At 39.9% G+C, this 20,618-nt stretch overlaps 1 protein-coding gene across 1 annotated transcript in view; it reads right to left on the reverse strand.

Moving 5' to 3' along the window:
- PFDN1 (prefoldin subunit 1) overlaps positions 1 to 20,618 on the reverse strand; it is a 56,058-nt gene that overhangs the window by 15,376 nt on the left and 20,064 nt on the right. The window contains exon 3 of the mRNA XM_037061802.1: positions 16,884 to 16,968. Within this exon, the coding sequence (XP_036917697.1) occupies positions 16,884 to 16,968 (85 nt within the window). The remainder of the gene's footprint in view (positions 1 to 16,883; positions 16,969 to 20,618) is intronic.

A 20,618-nucleotide genomic window follows, 5' to 3' on the forward strand; every position in this document is an offset into this window, starting at 1 on the left:
TCCACACCCACCCAAGTTGCCATGGAGCTGGTACAAACAGAATAAAGTTTAATATGCTATTGGCTCTGATCTAAGTAGCTGACATAACACCAATTAAGTTTATGACACTGGAGTAATAACAGAGCACTTGGCACACTTCTCCTCGAAAACATGATTCAAGGTGTGGTTTTCATTTTGCCCTTTCTTCAATTTCCAGATGCTGGACCACTTAGGAGCCACTTATAATCTCTTTACTCAAAGAGTTGGTGTTTAAGGAGCTTATCATTTTATAAGAAAAGGACCAGTAGCCCTGGCTGGTGTGGCACAGTGGACTGAGCACAGGCCTGTGAACCAAAGGGTTGCTGGTTCGATTCCCAGTCAGGGCACATGCCTGGGTTGCAAGCCAGTTCCCAGCAGGGGACACGCGAGAGGCAACCATACACTGATATTTCTATCCCTCTCTCCTTCCTTTACTCTCTAAAGATAAATAAATAAATAAATCAAAAGAAACCAGTAAAATCAGCAGGCCCAGCTACTGGAAGTATCCAACTACAACCTAGGAATCCTTGTTTCTTTCAGAGTAAAGGAGAATGATACAGTGGTGGGAATCTGGAGTCTGGACTCCTGGATTCCCACTCTGCTCTCCCTTTCCTTCCCTGACTAATTACAGTTCTGTAAAGCACACATGTGATCTCTACTTCTAAAACATGGCAGAGGTCACCAAGTTTGAGATGGCTGTACCACGGAATCCACAGCTACTAGGAACTCAGAGTGACAGACATCACTAACCTGCTGGTTTGCATCTCAAGCCCACTAACTAGCCCTACCAACGGCTACCTTCATGCAACATGTGGAAGGAGCCATCGGGTCCTTCTGCCACCAGCCTTACATGGTGTATATACTGAAGCTAACAACAATGGGTCCTTTGAGTAAAACACAGAAGGTTAAATGTTCTTAGAGAACTCCCTACAGCAATTAAATGAGTGAACTACATATATCATTACTCCACTTTGCCCACTGTTGTATGCTGTTATTTACTGAAAAGAAGACGCTATGAAACATGGAACGGAAAGCAGCACGCAAACCCCTGTTAGCGGTCACTTCTGATGAATGGGAACGAGACGAGTGGATTTGGGGGCGATGTAACAAAGGAGACTTCGATTTCATTAGTATTGTTTTATTTTTGTAAAAAACAAACCAAAACGAGAGTAAATATTATAAAATGATGACTTTTGTTATCTGGATGGTAAGTTACGCAGGTAACTGTAACTTGTTAAATTAGTGTAACTTGTAAGAGTTAAAGCTGTGTTTGTTAAATTAGCTGTGTACATTTGTATATCTCTAGTTTCTTTTCTCAAATTTAAAAAAAGAGTTCTTGGTGGCAATACGTTCAACCAATAAACAGCTACCGAGCATCCACCACATGCAAACAGCAAAACCCTGCACTTAGCAGTATTTACTGTGTGCCAGGCATGGCTTTGAGTGGTTGATGTGGATTAAGTTACGAGGTGGGTGGGTACTTTTTGTAAGGGAGAAAGGCTTATCTTCCTCCCCCCAGTTTTAACTATAGTTAAAACTACAGTCCTGGCCTCAATCTTCTCTCAGGAAGGCTTGTGGCTTTTCTGATTAGCATGTCTGGGAAAAGGACTGTGGCTCAGCTCCTTCCTCGCTACCAGGACCTGTTTTGCTTGCACAAGGAACACATTTTCCTCCTCAGTTCGACAGACAGACTCTGCCTGCCTCCCTCCGGTGGCTGTCCTGCACTTCCCGAGATCTGCCAGGTAAGTTCATCAAATGAGTAGGCCTAATTCTGGACAGTGTTAGAAACCATTATTACCACTGCACAACCTAAGCCACATTCTTCAACCCAATCTTTATCTGTCATAAAGGTAAAATATATAAAAATGTTTGTATCAATCTGCCTTTCAGTTAGTTCCACATGTAGGCAGGAGACAAAGGGGCTACTTATTGTCCCTCTCCACCAGCACTATGGTTGCTGTTTTACAGAACGGGATATTTAGGCTGAGAGATACTAAGCAATTTACCCAAGTGGAAGTAAGTGGCGGAGTCAGAGTTGAAATTCATATTCATTTGATTCTGGAATTCATATTTGCTTTTTAAAAATTAAATTTATTGTATGACATTGGTTAATAAGATTGTATAGGTTTTGAGTGTGCATTTCTATGATACATGATCTGTATAATGCACTGTGTGCCCACCACCCAAAGTCAAGTCATCTTCCATCACCGTGTACTTGGCCCCCTTTACCCTTTACTACCCCCCGACCCCGTTCCCTCTGGTGACCTCCATACTGTTGTCTGAGTCCCAGTTTACATCCCACATACAAGAGAATCATACGGTCCTTCGCTTTTTCTGACTGACTTATTCGCAAATGGCGAACAGATAGGAAAAGATGCTCTACTTCACTAGCTATTAGGGAAATGCAAATCAAAACTACAATGAGATACCACCTCACAGCTGTTAATACAGCTATTACCGAGACAAGTAATAACAAGTGTCAGAGAAGTTGTGGAGAAAAGGGAACCCTCCTTCACTGCTGGTGGGAATGCAAACTGGTACAGCTGCTAGGGAAAACAGTATGGCGGTTCCTCAAAAAATTAAGAATAGAATTACCACATGACCCAGAGCACCTTTTCTGGGTATCTACCCCGAAATTTGAAAACATTTATTCACGAAGATACATGCACCCGTATGTTCACTGCAGCACTATTCGCAGTGGCCAAGACACAGAAACAGCAGATGTGCCCTTTGCTAGAGGACTGGATACAGATGTGGTGCGTAGGTACAATCAACCAAAGAAAGATGAAATACTGCCGGAAGTCATACTCTTAGTTATTATGGCAAGGGATTATGCTATGCATATCTGAGCAAAGAAAAGCAGTACCAAATACTTATCATTAAGATAAACTCAAAAAATATTCCAAAGACTGAAGCTTTTACTCGTATATACTGAAAGAGAAGAGGATAATGCCTGTGTGTGACTGTGTACAGGGAACAGTGAAGGTATTAGTTACGACAAAATCCCTTCAGGGAACTTTTAATCTTCAAAACCAGTATGCATGTTTGCTTTAGCCCATGTAGGTTCCCACTTCCCTCAAATTTTACTCAAATTACTACAGACACATGGCAGAGTTTCCCGTCTCCTGTGCTGTTAAATGAACAGTGTTCAAACACTCCCTGCAGTATGGTCTCAAAGACAGAGCCCTCAGCTCTGAGTCTAACTTGACATCAGCCTCTGCCATCCCCCACCAAGGGAACAAACCTGCCCCACTCAGCAGAGCAGGCCTGGCCAGCTGCAGATCAGTGCTGGCAAGGGTAGACCACAAAGCATTTGCAACTCAGGTCTAACTAGCTGACAGCATCTGCTGCCACAAAACCAGGACCTGAACAGGCCCCTAACCGCGGAGCCCCCTGACCATCTAATCCCTTCAACTGGGCCCCTTCCCAGCACAGGCCTGCCCACGTGGGTCCTCACTCAGTTCTCTAGACCCACTGCACTCTCCACACCCCTATCAAGAGCTTTACATCCTGCTGCAGTGCCCTTGGATTTGGTCCATGAACCATGTTCATCCCTTCTATAGCTAACTTTTCTCCTTAGTTGACCGAACCCAGTTCTATGACTTTCAATTTGCCAAACCAAACTTTCAATTTGCTTTTAAAATTACTTTTGAAACTGGAAAACTGACTAGGAAGCACTGATCTGTGAATTATCAACTGCACACTGTGCCCCAACATACGGATCTCTGTGGGGCCCAGCACACACGGAATGCTGTGTGAACCCCTCTGACCAAGTAGCATCGGCACTGCGAGTGACTACTTGCCCCGGAACAAAAAGCACTTACAAACAGTGCGCAGAAACAATGCTGATTTCATCCAGTTTCGCCTTAACTCCTTTCTCTTAGACCTTTCTATCCACACTTCTCACTCTAACCCTCCATCCCACCACCCCCCTTCCAGACTTTTGTCCACACAGTTTGTTGATCTGATGCTCTCCCCTCTGCCACAGCCCTATCCAGCAAAATTCTAACTGATCTTCAAGACCCAGGTGAAATGCCTCCTCTCCCATGAACTCATTCTTGATCTCTGACAGGAAAATGAGAAAGGAGGTATGACTCCTTAATCACAGGTCCAAAGTGTTGAGTCCTCTCTTTCATCCCTCCACCCAATCTTCTTGGCTCTACCTTAAAATATATCCAGAGTCTGACCACCTCCACTGTCACCACCCTCGTCCAAGTCACCATGAACCTCTCACTTGGATGATGCAACAGCCTCCTCGCAGGTCTACTGGCTTCCACCTTTGCCCCTATAATCTATTCTTAACACAGCAGCCAGACTGGTCCTTTTAAAATGTAAATCAGATCATGTCACTCCTCTGGTTCAAATATTCCCAGTTTCACAGCATAAGCCGGAATCTTTCACATGGCCTACAAGACCCTATAGAACCATTACCCAGATACCACTCTGATTTCATCTCCTACTACTCTCCACCTAGCTCTCTCAGCTCCAGCTGAGCTGGCCTCCCCGCTGTTCTCCCAACATCTCAATTGTGCTTCCAATGCCAGGTTTTTATACTTGCTGCTCCCTCTACTTGGAACCCTCTTCTCCCAGATGCAGACATAGCTTGCTCTTCCGGCCTCTGCTGAAATGTCACCTTATCAGTAAAACCTTCCCTGTCAATACTATATAAAAATTCTTATACATTCCCACCATTCTCTGTCTCCTTACCCTGTGTTGGGTTTTGTGTATGGGTGTGTGTGTGTGTGGGGGGGGGGTTAGCATTCATCAATTACAACATGTGGTTATTATCCGTTTCCCCTCCCACCTTCCAGAATATAAGCTCCATGCCATCAGGGCTTTTGCTAATTTTATCTTCACTGACTTATTATAACAGTATATGGCACATAGTAAATACAACAGATTGCAAATTCCTTACTGTTCAGGATTAAAAGAACAAAAGCCTCCAAATCAGACATAATCCCAAAGCAATCTGTGTATTCAAGACACCAACAAACATTTTATAATACTTCTTAAAAATATGTATACCTTACTCCTGACCTATCTAACAATCATTGTTGGCCAAAGTCTTATGACATGAATCTTAGGACTGTTTAGCCCTGGCAATGGAAGGAAAAATCCATTGTAAGTGAAAAAGTTCAGCCTCTAACACTGAAAACATCAATTCTTAAAAATTCAGACAATCAGTATTTCACAATCCAGTTTAAAACTTGATCCAATTTAGGCTTCAACTACGGCACCAGAACCTCTTTCCTCCTCTTATATTTCCAACACCACCCACCATCTTTGGTTCCCCTCTCAGGCCCAAAGAGAGAAGATAAAGAGTCTGCATTAATGAAGGCTTTGAATTTGAACTCCAAATGTAGTCCAGTCCCTGAGTAGAAACTGATGTTTTTCTTCACAAATTTCCAGAGCTGATTAAACTTGACCAGAAATGATACGTCTTGTGCTACTTGTAAAGATTTAAAGGGCTGCCACGTATGTCATTCCACATGACTCACAGGAGCTTGTCATCCACAGGGCAGACATAGTCTTGAACACAGCTGTTCTAAGTTATACACCTGAGACCTTTTAGTTCAGTTAGAATGACTATTTCACTGAATCAGAGAGTAAAGAAGACTGGTAACTTGAGAAATGTATAAAAGCCGCCCTGGCTGGTGTAGCTCAGTGGATTGAGCACGGGCTTCAAAGGGTTGAGGTTCAATTCCCAGTCAGGGCAGCACATGCCTGGGTTGCGGGCCAGGTCCCCAGTGGGGACACATGAGAGCCAACCACACATTGATGTTTCTCTCCCTCTCTTTCTCCTTCCCTTCCCCTCTCTCTAAAAAAAAGAAAGAAAGAAAGTATTTTTTAAAAAACAAAATGTCTAAAAGCAAACACTCCCAAAGCCTGCATTGTCCGAGTGCTCAGATCCCAAAGCTTTGGGTAAATATTGGTATCCTCATTAACATGGGCTTCCCCAGGACGACCCCACCCCCCTAAGAATCTCTAATAAAAACGTGTTCCCCCCTTTGGTATTAAAGTAGTCAAGCTCCGACCAAAAAGAAAAAGAAGTGCATAAAGGAGAGGATTTCAGTTAGGACACCAGATACAGAAAAATCAACATGCAACTTCGGAGCATAAAAATCAATAAACCCTCAGGTCAGTCAACAAAGAATGGAGAAAACGAGGTATCTAACAGAAAATCTGCTCCTAGCTTTCACACATCCCACCACTGATAAATTCACAGAAAAGGCATTTGCATCATTCCTTCAGTGATCTTCAATGGCTCTACAAACAAGTACTAAATGGATAGCTCTGCTTTACAGAAAGTTACTTCTATTATTAGGAAGACATTAAGGCACACAGAGGTCAAGAGCCAAATCTAAGTAGAGCTTTATGCGGGCGAAGTGGGTTAAAATTACATGCAGGTGTACAAGTCACATGCATGGTCGATTTTGTCCAACGACCTGAGTCCCCCTCAACACTGAGCTGGGGGAGAGTACTAGTTAGAAAGATTTCTTTATTCTCAAACTAACTCCCCCATTTCTAACCACCATCCTCTCCCTCACAGGCTAACTGCACATTTCTATTGTCAAAGCCATGCTGAAAGGTGGGCAAAAGACCACGATCACCTGGCTCATCTCTGACACAACCACTGATTAGAGCATGTGCCCTGAGCCCCACTTCTGGCTCCAAAGCATAAGTGGATGTGAGGACATGAGCCCTATGCGGTCTGGGAAAAGGGAGAGCTCAAACAATGTTCTTGTCAGCACTTTAAACAAAAAATCCATTCAATGAGAATGGCACCATGTTGCTTTTGCCCTTTCTCCCTAGGAACTAAATTAAACAGATTACAGACAGTGGCAAGAGCTAGCCTTAGAACAGCCTCCCCCTTATTTGTTATTTTTAGAAATTTAGTTGACAACGCCTGACAACTAAACATGCCTAGAATAGCTAAAGGGAGGGGGGATTATCAGATACTACCAGTAAAAAAACACTAGTCATCACTTCCTCCAACCCTAAGCAAGAATCATTTTCCATGTCTTTATAGCATCACACAGACTTTGAGCTTTTAGAGTCTCATACAAAAACAGAGTATGCACAAAACATCACGGAAACTGATAATGCTTCCTGACTGGAGTACTGTTCCACCCTTACATGTGTTTTATTAAAAACAAACACAGAATAAAATGAACTGCTTTGCACCAAAGTTACGAGTAAAATGCACGGGGTGTCCATTTTGGAAAAATTTCTCACAAGATAATTATGTACCCAAAGAATGGCTTCATGAATAGTGATGGAAATCAAATATTTTTATTATGCTGATGACAAATGAGAAACTTATCTGAAAGCAAGACAAAGTGGGGTGGGAGAAACTACTCTAATCGTAACTAGCAAGACACTATAACTGAAATAATGCAGTGAAAATTCAGAGAAATGAATAAAACGGTAAACTCAAAATAATAAAGCCCTAAGTAATATAACTATCTGCCATCAACAAATTAAAATTCATAAAAATATGCCCTGCCTGGGTGGCTCAGTTGGTTGGAGCCTCATTCCATACACCAAAAGGCTGCAGGTTCAATCTCCAGTCAGGGCACATGCCTAGGTTGTGGGTTCAGTTCCCGGCTGGGGTATGTATGAGAGACAACTGATAGATGTCTCTCTCACAAAGATCTCTCTCTCTTCCCACAGCCCTACCATTCCTCCCTCTCTCAGGAAAAAAAAATCAATAGATATATCCTCCAATGAGGATTAAAATTTTTAAAAAATAAAATTCATAAAAGTACATTTCATAAAATTTAGTAAGATACCACTTATAAAAATGTCCATGGTCAGCCTGGCTGGCATAGCTCAGTGGATAGAACGGGGGCCTGCAAACCAAAAGATTGCGGTTCGATTCCCAGTCAGGGCACATGCCTGGGTTGCTGGCCAGTTCCCCGTGGGGGACACATGAAAGGCAACCACACATTGATGTTTCTCTCCCTCTCTCCCTTCCTTCCCCTCTAAAGATAATTAAAAAAAACAACAACAACAAAAATGTCCATGTATACTCAAGGAATTTAATAATTTATCAACATATTCCGCACTTTTTTTGGCCAATATTCTAAGTGTCATATATTTATAAAAGAGTACAGGATAAAGCATAAGTGACTATAATAATGTCTTCCTAGGTATGTTATTTTAACTTATGTACGTGGAGTTAATAAGCTATTACACAACTCTATCCAAATTATCTCTAAAACAGGTGATGCCCAATATAAACTACCTTTAAGCTATCACATGTACATCTCTGAGATTTCAGTAATTTAAGCAACCACTACAAAGATATCAAAGGAGATGCTGTCACCTCGAATCACATTTTAACTGGCAAAGCTGGGGGAGGGGTATGTATTTTATTTTAGCTTCAAAAATATATCTCAATTAACTTTTATTTTAGCTTCTAAAATAGACCCCAATTAACTTTTTAAATTAAGGTAATTATTGGACATGAAAGAAAACTGGTTTTTGTTTTGTCTCCCTCCATCTTTTCATTTGAAGGGGCATTTTTGCTCCTAAAGTGGCAATTCATAAAAGACAAGAGGTTATAGTGAGAAACTTAACAGAAGTGATCCTACATATATTCTAACCCAACCCTGTTTTTACAAATAATGACACAGGCTCAGAGTAGAGCAAGGGCTAGAATCCAGAACTCCCAAGGTAACAGAAGGTCTTTAAATAGGAATTTAGGGTAATGAATGCCCTGCTTTAAATGTAGTAGACTTGGAGATCTCTATTTACCGTTCAAAACACCAGTTTGGATCTTGTTCTCCTGAGCTGACATGCATAGCATACTCAATTAATACAGGTGCAGCCTCATCTGCACTAAGTACTAACAACTGACTCCTGGCCAGTATCACTTCAGGTTAGAGACCCGTGATTTACTGCTCAGAATGAGAGCTGGAAGATCTCTGGTGAAGTGTACTGATCAACTTCACCTCACCATTTAGTTACACGAGCAAGGAGGCACGCAGTAACCTAAACAAAAATTCAAAGTCTATCTCATCAAAAGCAGCACGCTGAAAGTGACCAGAGGAACTTGCAAGCATGGAAAAAAGGGGCTGAGGACAAATAGTTATGGTAAGAGACAGAAAAGTGCAGACCATACAAAGCATACAGTAATGAAGGCTGAGGTCAACGGCCCTCTGAAGCATTCAACAGGACAGTCCGGGAGGGGTACAGACAACTATCCCAAGGAAGGGTACCAAGGATCCCTGGGCTGTATACGCTGGAAGAAAAGACTAACTGAATCAGGATGCTAAAGGCTGAGCTCTGGGCTAATTGGAATGTGAATTCATGACTGAAGGTGCACATCAGCGAGCACATCAAATCAAAGGAGTGTGTGTATAAAATACGTGTAATATATATTTTACAGAGAAATAAAAAAGTCTGTCTAGGCAGTAGGGCAAACCTATTTGAAATGTTTACATCTGAGTGCTCGAACACCAGACCTGAAACATTTCTATTGAGGAAATTAAACATATCACAAATTGTTCACATTTGGGCAAATATCCACCCTCAGACTGTAACAGAGACGCCAACTGAGGTATTGACAATACAGGGGTGGGCGAAAGTAATGAGTGTGCCAGACAGTTTATTCTTGTATTACTATTTATTAATTACTGTACTATTTATTTGTATTACAACTGTAAACCCACTCTGCTACCCAGTATAACCAATGAAGAATACTCCACCAGAAAAGAGCACAGGCGGGCTTTTTCGGACTCACGCCTGTTTTTCACTAAAAGCTGCGAAGAAGGATTACACAGCCACGTTACACCCTGAGATACCAGGACATGGAGAATATATATAGTTCACTATAAACTCTGCAGTTTCCAACCATCAGGCTCATTTAGACTTAAGTCTTAAATAACTAAGAACTATTTTTAACAAACATCCATTTTTACAAATGTTGAGAATGCAAATGAACTCTATAAAGAGATGAGTATTCATATCTGAAATCCCAATGTGTGGGACAATAAGAGAAACTTCAACTGAGACTCCCTAAGTTAAAAAAAAGAAAGAAAAAACAGACTACTAACTTGTAGTTTTTGAAATTAAAAAAAAAACAACAACAAACACTCCATGGTGCCTTGCTATCCAGCTACTACTGAAGGTGGAAATTATTAAGCCAATTTTTAGCACAGAGACACTGAAGATATATTGTACTTCTCTTGAGGACTCAAACTTTCCTGGGTTGATGTCTCTGAAAAAATTAGCTCTCCTCAGCAAGAATCTAAGAGGCTAACTGTGCAAACACTCTATGAGAACACCTTGACTTGTTAAGAGTAAAACAGCCTGTCTGGAAAGGTAAATCATAGTACAGCGATACAATGGAACACCACATTAGCAATGCAAATGAGCAAAGCACACTTCGCAGTAACACAGATGTCCTTCACAGACACAGAAGCAAGGCAAAAAAACAGATACAGTGATTTTGTTCATGTAAAGTTCAAAAGCAGGCAAGATTAAATTATACGGTCTTGGGGATATAGATAGTAAAACTGTATTTTTTAAAAAGGAAATAATTATCACAGAAGTTGGAATAGGAGTTGGGAGGGGAACAGGCAGGGCGGCACTGTGATCAGGGAGGGAGGCTGAGGAGGGCTCTGGCGCCCTGCCAATTTTTCATTTTGTGGCCTGGATGATGGTCACAGGGGTTTGTTTGCTCTGTGACTGATGAAGCTATACGAGGTCTACCCAGAAGGTGTCCAGTCATGTAATAGAAAAAATAGAGACATTTATTGAGAAGATACAAGACACAAGAAACATCATACACAGAACCTCAGTCCCCTTCAAAGTAGGCACCTTGGAACCTCACATAGTTCTCCCAATCGCCATTAGCTGCCCCATAGCATTTTCCTAAACCTCACTGATGGTCTGAAATCTTTTCCCTTTCAAAGGTGATTTTTAGTTTGAGGAAGAGCCAGAAGTTGCAGGGTGCCAAATCTGGGCTGTAGTGGGACTGAGTCACCTGGATGATCTGATGTTTCGTCAAAGAACTCCGCACGAGATGTGAAAAATGAGCAGGCGGGTTGTCATGATGAAACTGCCAGTCACTAGTGCCCATAGCTGTGGCCTTCTGAATCATCCAAACAGTTTCCGTGGAGGAATGTTCAAGCTTAACACAAAATCTGATGCACATCTGTTGTTTTACTTACTTAATCATTTTGAATGTGACAGCCACACAGTACACATGCTCACTCAACGATGTCTACAGCCCCTACTGACAAGTGCAATAAAGTCTTCATTGTGCACGCATGTGCATTCTAGTCCACTCTCCTTAACTGCCAGGTTACATCAATAACAAGCAAGCTGTTCCCATTATATTAACAATGGCTGGACTTCTTCTGGACAGACCTCATAAGTATTTTAATATATATTTCTGTACTTCCGTAAATGCTATTCTTCATTACAAAATAAATAAATGACTGAGGTTTTAATGGATTCTAAACTTTGAGCTATGCTAGCAGTTGAATAATTAGGTGTGATTCTTGTTTAATGTGTAAAAAACATTCTATTCGCTGGCTCTGCTCTCTCCTCCCCTTCTCTCTTCACTGAAAACACAGACAAGAACCAGTGTCTATCACATCGTAATGGCTACTCCACCTCCCCTCCAAGGAGGCCCCCAACATATGCAAAATAGCACCAGCTCTGAAATGAAGTACTTGGGCAAAAACTGGACAACCATCCAAGTGTCAACCAGTCACCACCCATGCTACGGAAAAAGTGATCCTGAACAGGCAGAGTAAAATCTCCTCAATCATGAGAACTCCTCCAAAACATTTTCTCATCAGAATCTCTGAAGTCAGCCAACTGCAGAGTGTCACAGGCACCTCCTGCCCAGTTCTCTTGCCATTATTCTTCCTACTTGTTTTAGGAACCACTGTCTAACCAAAACTGTCATCTTCATGAAAGAGTCAGGACTTTTACACAGCTTCTTAAATTTTACTTATATCATGGGTGGGAAAGCTATTTCACAACCCTGGGCTTGTAACATTCTGCGTCAGAAGTGGCATTACACAGGCCACAATATCCTCAGTTTCCTTATTCTTCTTTTCATTCTGTCATTGCTGAGCTAACTAGAGCGGAAAAGGGGTGGTGACCATGTCAGAGACAGAGGGGAAGGAAAGTGGCCAACCAGTATATATACATGTGATCAAATACAACACGGACTTTAGGCTGCAGGCAGACGAGCCCAAAGCAGTACCTGGTTGGCCTGACCTGGAACAAGGGAGAGAACCTAAGAGTATGATGGTCAAAATGTATTCATATACATCACTGAAAGCTTAGTTATCTCAAGGATTCCAGTTAGCTGAGACTCATGAGGCAAGGGGTCAGAAGTCAGGTCCTAGCACATCTGAATGCTGAATCTAAGTTTTCTTAACTGCAAAAGAAGTTTACAAGTAATTATTTCCTTATTACCTCCAAAAAGTGAGCAAAAACACTTCTCACTCTATATATCTCCTCAATCTATCAATAGGTTTTAACTCAACTTTAAGTAAAACTAAATTTTCTCAAAAATTAAAAAGCGAAAGACTTCTTTCTCTTTGTACCATACTGTACATTTCAATAAGAAAATCATTTTTACAAAGAGATATAAGACTCAGGGTCATAATTCCAAATTCTAATTCATGTCATTTTTAAAAACTATGCTTTGTACTTTCCTAATGACAACATATACTATATTATATAGTATACACTCAGCCATCATCTTTAAAAAGTTGTACTATTACTATTTTTATTTTAATTTTTTTAGTTTTTTAAATCCTTACCCAAGGACATTTTTTATTGACTTGAAAGAGAAAGAAACATCAATTGGTTGCCTCTCACCTGCACCCTGACTGGAAACTGAACCCACAACCCAGGCATGTGCCCTGACAGGGAATTGAACCTGTGACCTTTTGGTGTACAGGACCATACTGCAACTAACTGAGCCACCAGCCAGGACTCAATATTGTTAAAAACAGAAAATTCCGTCAATGACATAAAGTACATGGTTACTCTATTGTACTACAGCCACCATTTGATAGTTTCCCCTGACTAGAATCTGCATCACTGAGCTACTAATCACCTTTGGATGAAATAGTGATATTGCCTCCCAAAATCTGACCTACTATTTTTATAAAAGATAAAAATCTACATAACATTTCTACATTGTGAATCTGGTATGAAAACAGTTCCTAAACAGTCCCACTCAAATGATTGAAGTCTGAATAATAACCTAACATAGTGGGCATTAAAATACAAATATGAAGTTTCTAAGAAGAAAAACGGTAAGACTATCTTTTTGAGGTTAAAACAGTACCTGTCTTTACCTTTCTACTAAGTAACAGAACTCCCTACTAAGGGTGCACGAGGACACGGTTACAGCACCCCTCCTCTGCTCCATTAGAAGCAAGGGCCAGCAGGTGAGGCCACCAAGTTGGTTGACAGTGGAGGCACAGCCTAACAGAGTTGTCAAAAGCTAAAATTCTAGGTAAGCTTTGCACTCATCAATAAAGACTGGGGAGAAATCTGGAGAGGGCAAACATAGAGAAACAGTGAGAACAGAGGTGAATGAAAGGGAGTCTATGCAATACTAAAGACAATGGGCTCTCAAATTAGAGAACCTGAATCGGACCAGCAGCAGGTTCCAGAAAAGGTTTATTCCTAGTGTCATCTATACAGACTGTTGGTACACACAGTAGGCCATATTAAGTGCTTTGATTAGAAACTGGACCTGTGGACCCAAACCACAAACTACCGTACTCCTTCTGTGATGAAAGACACACTAATAGAAACAACCTGACCCTTGTCTGCACAGTTATGTATAAGTTGTGCCTCCCTGATTTAATTGTAGGGAACCTGAGGGCAGAAATTAACACTGCTAATGATAATTTAAAATGATTAAGACAATCATGTTATACTGGCAAAAAATAATAGGGCCCAGAAGAAACTATATATTTGAAAGGAGGAGCAACAACTGGGAGGCCTTGAGAAAAACTACCTAGAGCTCTGAATCAGTATCTAGTTTCGCAAGTAATAGGAAACCATATTTGCAATTACTGTGACTAGTGATAGCTCATATGCCCAAATTCCCACACTGTGCTATGGAACTAAGGAGAACAAGCAAAAAGCACCTAATTTAAGCTTGAGGAATCAGAAAAAGGTTCTCAAGAAAAACAGCCCTAAACTAAGATGCTAAGGATTAACAGACGGAGCTGGTAAGGGCAGGAAGAAGTAGTTCTCCGTTAGAGGGAACTACTATATTTTGCCATGTATAATGTGCTCCCATGTATAAGGTGCATCCTTATTTTTCCCTCAAAAATTTGGGCAAAAAGTACATGTTATACATAAAAAAATACGGTATTTTACAAAGACCCAAGTAGAAACAAAGAAAGCACAGGAAGTTCTAAAAACAGAATATTCTTCCATGGCTGAAGCATACAGTGTAAGAGAAGGCACAAAGCATGAAAGAAAAAGAGAGAACATTAAAAACAGCCAGAGAGAAAAACAACAAAGGGACACTCAGACTCATAGGTGATTTCTCAACAGCGACAATGGAAGCCAGATGTCAGGGAAATGCTGTCTTTAAAAAAGCTGAGAAATTCTTACACATACAAAGCAAAATGAAGCATGTCCTCTGAACTGTGTGTACAGTGATGACAAGCACTTAAGTACCCAGTTGTAGTCTCTAAACATCGTTGCCCACTAAACTGAAAGACTAATGAGAAATGGATAAACAGCATCACAGAGGGAGATTTGCCACATCTCTCAATAACTACATAAGCAGAAAAAATCAGGAACGAAATCTGAACACTACAATTAACAATGTTTGTGTGTATGAGTGCATATGCGGATGTGTACATACACATACATTCCAGGCTGAAGTATCAAAGCTACACAGGTGTGGACGCGAGAAAGTACAGGATTACTTCAGGGAGAGCAAGAGCATGTGGTGGGGTGATACCATTAACAATACAGGTGAGGGCTGCACTGGCAGGTGTACTGTACGTAGAGGTAGGAGTCGTAAAATAATTGAATGCTGAGGTAAGAAAAACCTACAATGGTAGAAGAAATGTAAAGCAAGAAATTAAATATAAACTAGAGTTATACACTAAGGTGGAAATATAAATTATCAAATGATAAAAAACAGTATATACACAATAATTACTAATTTTTAAAAGTGCGTGTGTGAATACACGAATGTGTTTACGAACAAAGGTGACAACATGGGGATGGGCAGGGAAGAGGGGAAAACTGGATTTTCATTTTATCACGTTTTATTTTTTTACTGTCCTTTTTTATAATGTATTATATTGCTTTTATAATATAAATAACAGTAAAATGAAAGATTAAAAAGAAAAAAATACCTTCCTAGGGTGGAGGTCAAAGTTTAACTCTGCTAGTTTTTTGCAGCTATAATCAGCATTTCAAACAGGCACCAACCAGCCAGCCATTCTGCTTCTATTACCTGACACATATCAGGATACTCACTCAGTGTGTGAGACTACATGAAAGAAAACTTGTAGAAAAAAGATTTCCTAATACTCATCAGAACTGAATGACATGCTAGAATCATCATCTGTGGCAATTTTACCCTAATAATTTTTTAAATTATAAATGTTAATACATATGTTATAAGTTACCCAACACAAAGATTGTAAGAGAATTATATACAAATTACTTTGCATCTTGCTATTTATTCATCAGAACAATTTTTCGGTATATTTACCTTAATATATGCAAAATCCCACAGAAACAATTGCACCTGGAGTCAAGACACTTTTGTCTGGAAACACTAAAGATCTAAAAATCTCAGTCTAGAACAGCGAGGCCGACAAAAATGGTAAACAGGGCATAAAAACAACCTGGTGACTGCAGGACAACAGTTTTTCTGTTTGCTTATTTTGTCTTTATAATACACCTTTCTGAACTACAAACCTAGTCCCACGTTTGTTTAAATTATCACCAGCAGTCGAACAAACACAAGCCTAAGTAAGGCACCCCATGCTCGCCCAGGCCACACCAAGCCAGAGACCGGAGAAACCCCCAGAAGGCGCAGGGGGTGCCTCGCCCACCCAGCAGAGGGCTGAGTCAGACTCTGAACTGTGCTCACAAAAATTAGATAAAGTGACCTATGAAGTAACTGTGCCCACCCCATCTCGGGAAACCTTGGTCCCAAGAAATTACAACCAGTTTTTTGTCCAGACGTATTTTTACTACACACAGAATGCACTTCACCAAAGCCCCAGAAGAGTATCTCATCAAACGTCTTCACGCATGGGGATATTTTAATAATGAACTCCAGATTTCCACAGATTCACTAAGTTGCCCTTACCTATAATATTTTTCTCTATCTGAAAATAGTAACAACTTGTTTTCCTCACTGGAGCACCATCCTTCAGACAGTTAATTAATTACAGCTCACAACTGGGTCCTTGTCTACAACCTGAGCCTTTTCACAGGACCTACAATGTGTGAAAGACAAAACATCAAGGTCCTTTAACACTGTTAGTATTACCTGAGTTCACACCCTACCGCCACAATATGTAGTGTTTAAACATTTGCTGTGTTTTTACTTTTGTTTTTTAAAAACAGACTATGTTCACTCAAAGGCAAGAGAGAAAATACATTCAGGATAAGAGCATCCTATCTTCTTCAAAATTCCTTACAGTTGCAAGAGATTTTTTTTATTGTCTCATATGCTGTCATTAATATGACTGCTTCATAGCTCTAACCACAATTAGAAAAAATTGAAAGTAATAACGGCATGACTTTAGCAGGCAGTTTAATATGACACAAGATAATTACTTTTTTCCTAAAAGTTGATTATTTACTGTCAATATTCACTCAAAACTTACTTCCAATTCTTTAATTTTTTCTTCTGCTATTTTCTGTTTCTCTAACAGCTGATTGTGAATAACCTCCTTGGACTGAAGAATAAACCTAAAAAACACAAAAAAGCTGAAGATTAAGCCACACGACCATTTTATTCATCAAAATCAACAGCTATATACCACCAATACTACATTAAGAAAACAAAAGAATAACCTCCCAATTCAGGACTAAATTATATGTACTGTTATGTTAATGTGACAAATTCCAGAAATCACCACAGGTTTAAGCCTTCTCAGCTTAGAAGGTTTAAAAGCTTAAAAGTAAATGTTGCCTTATCTAAGAAGGAAATCAGGCTTCAAGTAAATTCACAGATAAGGAGAAAAAACATAAAGGGATAAAAACCTAAAATAGGTTAAGAGAAAAGTTAACAATAAAAATCCCCCATAATTTTTATTTTTCCAGTTATTTGTATCAACTTTTATATAGACATTTTTCAAGCAGTATTTATAAATTAGAGCTCTCCCTCCAGTGTTATTCATTTTTATTTTTTTATTTTTTTGGTAACAGCAGTAACTCATGACCTTTGAAAGTCACAATCAAGTACTGTGTTAGGATCAATGCATTAGTGTTTATATGAGTTTCTAACACAAAAAGCGTTGTATAAAGCCTAATATCTTTTACTATTATTTCCAGAGTGTATAATACCTCTGAAAAGTTCTAAATGTACAAGTGGAAAAGTTAAACTTTTTCTATTTTATAGTCAGGCATATTATTTACAATTGATGAGGGTGGAAATATGAGGAAGCTTTAAAAATTAACACAATCTGTTTTATGACTTATGTTTGTAATTCTTGCTGTAGGGAAAGGAAGAATAAAATTTTTATAGCCTCTAATAAGTGAAACGGAATATTTCCCTTCCACTGGAATCAAGGGAAAACCTCAATTACTCAAACCTCTTTGAGGACCGTCCAACTAGGCTGTAACAGATTTCGATTAAAGACCACAATTAATTAAACAGATTGTTTCTCCACTTTGTACATAATTTAGATTCTAACAAAAAACTAAACACCATCTCTTAACAAAGAGCCAAACAAAAATGAATCAAGGTAGCAACATGCAGTTTCCTCTACCAACCTCATACAAACAAGTCTTGGCAGGTTCTTAGCAAGAGGGTATGTTATTTTAGGTAGAAACAGACCAAAAAGGGCAACTCTTACTTTGCCCAGACACCTGGGGGGGAACTGCTTTCCCCCTGACTTATTCATAAATACACCTTGGCACAAGCATTTACACAGTCTCTTCCACTCCACTAATTACGAAGCCTGTGTCCTGATGTGGACAGTCCAGATAATTTAACTCATCGTCCTAGTCTTCAGCCATAACTTGATCCTTTGTAAAAATCTTACTCATATATTCATGCAAAACAAGAATTACTCTATAACCCTTTGCCTCCAAATGTTCTTATTATTAGCCCAAGAGAGAGGTGCTATTTTAATAAGATGGTTATATAGAATATTTTCTCAAAAATAACTGCATACTTATGATGGCTTAACTTACAATTTTTTGAACTTACAATAGTATGAAAGCAATACATATAGTAAATTACATGAGATATTCAACACTTTATTATAAAATAGGCTTTGTATTAGATGACTTTGCCCGACTGTAGGCCAATGTAAGTGTTGCAAGCACATTTAAGTTGAGCTAGGCTAAGCTAAGACGTTTAGTAGGTTAGATGTATTGAATGCATTTTAACTTACAATACTTTGAACTTTCAATGGGTTTATCGGCACATGACCCGATCTCAAGCTGAAGAGCACCTGTGTTTGGCACACTACTCCAGAAGCGGAGCTGCTGAGTGCTGTGCCCAGTCTCAGTGACGCCGTGTCAAAAGTATAAATCTAGGCCCAAGAGTCACCACATTATGTCATCCCATGCACAATATTTCTAAGAAAGTCTTTTAGCCATGGAAATCACATTCAGAGTAAAATATACATTTTTAAATAGCACTGATTGCTGCCCAGTGAGCAGTATCCTCAAATTCTTTATTAGTGTCTGGGAAATTTTCAAAGCTAAGATTAGAGGTCAAGTCATTACGTATGTGGCCTTTAAAAATAAAGTATCTGAACAGATACTAAATCCCTTGAGCAGAAAATAAAATTGCTAGAAAGCAAGAACACACAACAACAAAACATGTTTTTCCATGGCCACACACCCGCGAGGTAGCTATACTGGACTGTGCCAACCTCAAAGGCCAGAGAGAGGCCAACGCAGCTGGCCAATCTACCTCAGGCCTAAGGACATCTGAGCCACGAAAATTTTAAACACAGATAAATACTGAGTAAACTCAAGTGCCTATCTTAATGACAGTTACACAGTCAAAATTCAAGCAAAAAAGTTATGGGAAATTTGGTTTAGTCCTCAAATTTAAAAATGTCGAAGACACATGGTATAGAGACTGGAAAGGGCCCCAAGAAACATTTGGATTTCTGGAAAACGTCTTTAGAAAATACCTTATCGACTGTTTACAAGGCACTGAATTATCAAATGCTATTTTGAAGATAAAGGATGTATCATGACAATGTAACCATGAGGCACACATCATACATAAATATCATGTGCACAGTTTCTCAAAGCAGAGGGTCTCACAGAGATGCTGCCTGATCGTTTATGGAAGACTAAATGGCAGGTAACAAATTCTGGAGTTCAGAATGTGCCACAAAGGAAAAAGGAACCATGATGAAGGAAGTTATTTTTACATAACAAATGATAGGCACAGAATGTGCTTACAACACACAGGATGACATAATCTAGACTAGAGTCACTGTTTTGTAAAGGGCCTCTTGACACTGGAAATCAATGCCATGTGGCCCTGCGCTGTCGACTCTCAAGGGCTGAAGCCGGCTGTTTCATTTCCTCATTTATTTGCAATTATGCCATCCAAAGAACACATCATTTGTATGATGGTCTTTGGCTGTGTTCTGAATTGTCCTGCAGACTGGAGCAGAACTTCCACTTTGTTCATATACCCAAAATACAATCCAAGATCAGTGGCAATGATGTCTTTTGGGTACCCTTCCAAAGTATGGTCACCTGGACACATACCATTCAGAGACGATAACATGCTTGTGATAATGCATTCTGTTTGGGTGGGAAATTTTTAAAGCATATCTGAAAACATATTCTAATGGCATTTAGGGCACCCACAAATTAAATGGCACAGGAAAGGCTGAAGAAGAATGAACTTATCTTGCTTCTTTGCCTCATCCCATTGGTGATGAAAACTACTTGCATGTGCACAAAGATCTATGTTCAAAAAAATATATTACTTGATAATTTTTTTAGGGAAAAGAAGGAAGGAAGGTAGGAAGGCATGAAGGGAGGGAGGGAGGAACCTAAGTCCCTAGTAAGGAAGCAATGAACAAATTAAGCTACATCCACAATGGAGGATGCTTAATAAACATAGAGACTTCTCTTTATGGCATAATGCAAAGGAGATACCACAAACACTCTTCCTGATCAAAAACCAAGCCAAAAATCTCATTTTAAAACACTCTGCTGAGCAAACACAGATGAAAAGGAGGAGTAAAATCAGGAATTCTAGAAGGTAAGAAAGCAATAAATTCCCTTTCTTTAAAAGACCCTGAGAGCCTCGGCTGCTGTGGCTCAGTGCATTCAGTGCCAGCCTGTGAAACAAAGGATCGCCAGCTCAATTCCCAGTCAGGGCACATGGCTAGGTTGTGTGCCAGGTTCCCAGT

The sequence above is a fragment of the Sturnira hondurensis genome, unplaced genomic scaffold (genome assembly GCF_014824575.4).
Source record: "Sturnira hondurensis isolate 20B ecotype Veracruz unplaced genomic scaffold, ASM1482457v3 Scaffold0001120, whole genome shotgun sequence".
NCBI classification, from domain to species: domain Eukaryota; kingdom Metazoa; phylum Chordata; class Mammalia; order Chiroptera; family Phyllostomidae; genus Sturnira; species Sturnira hondurensis.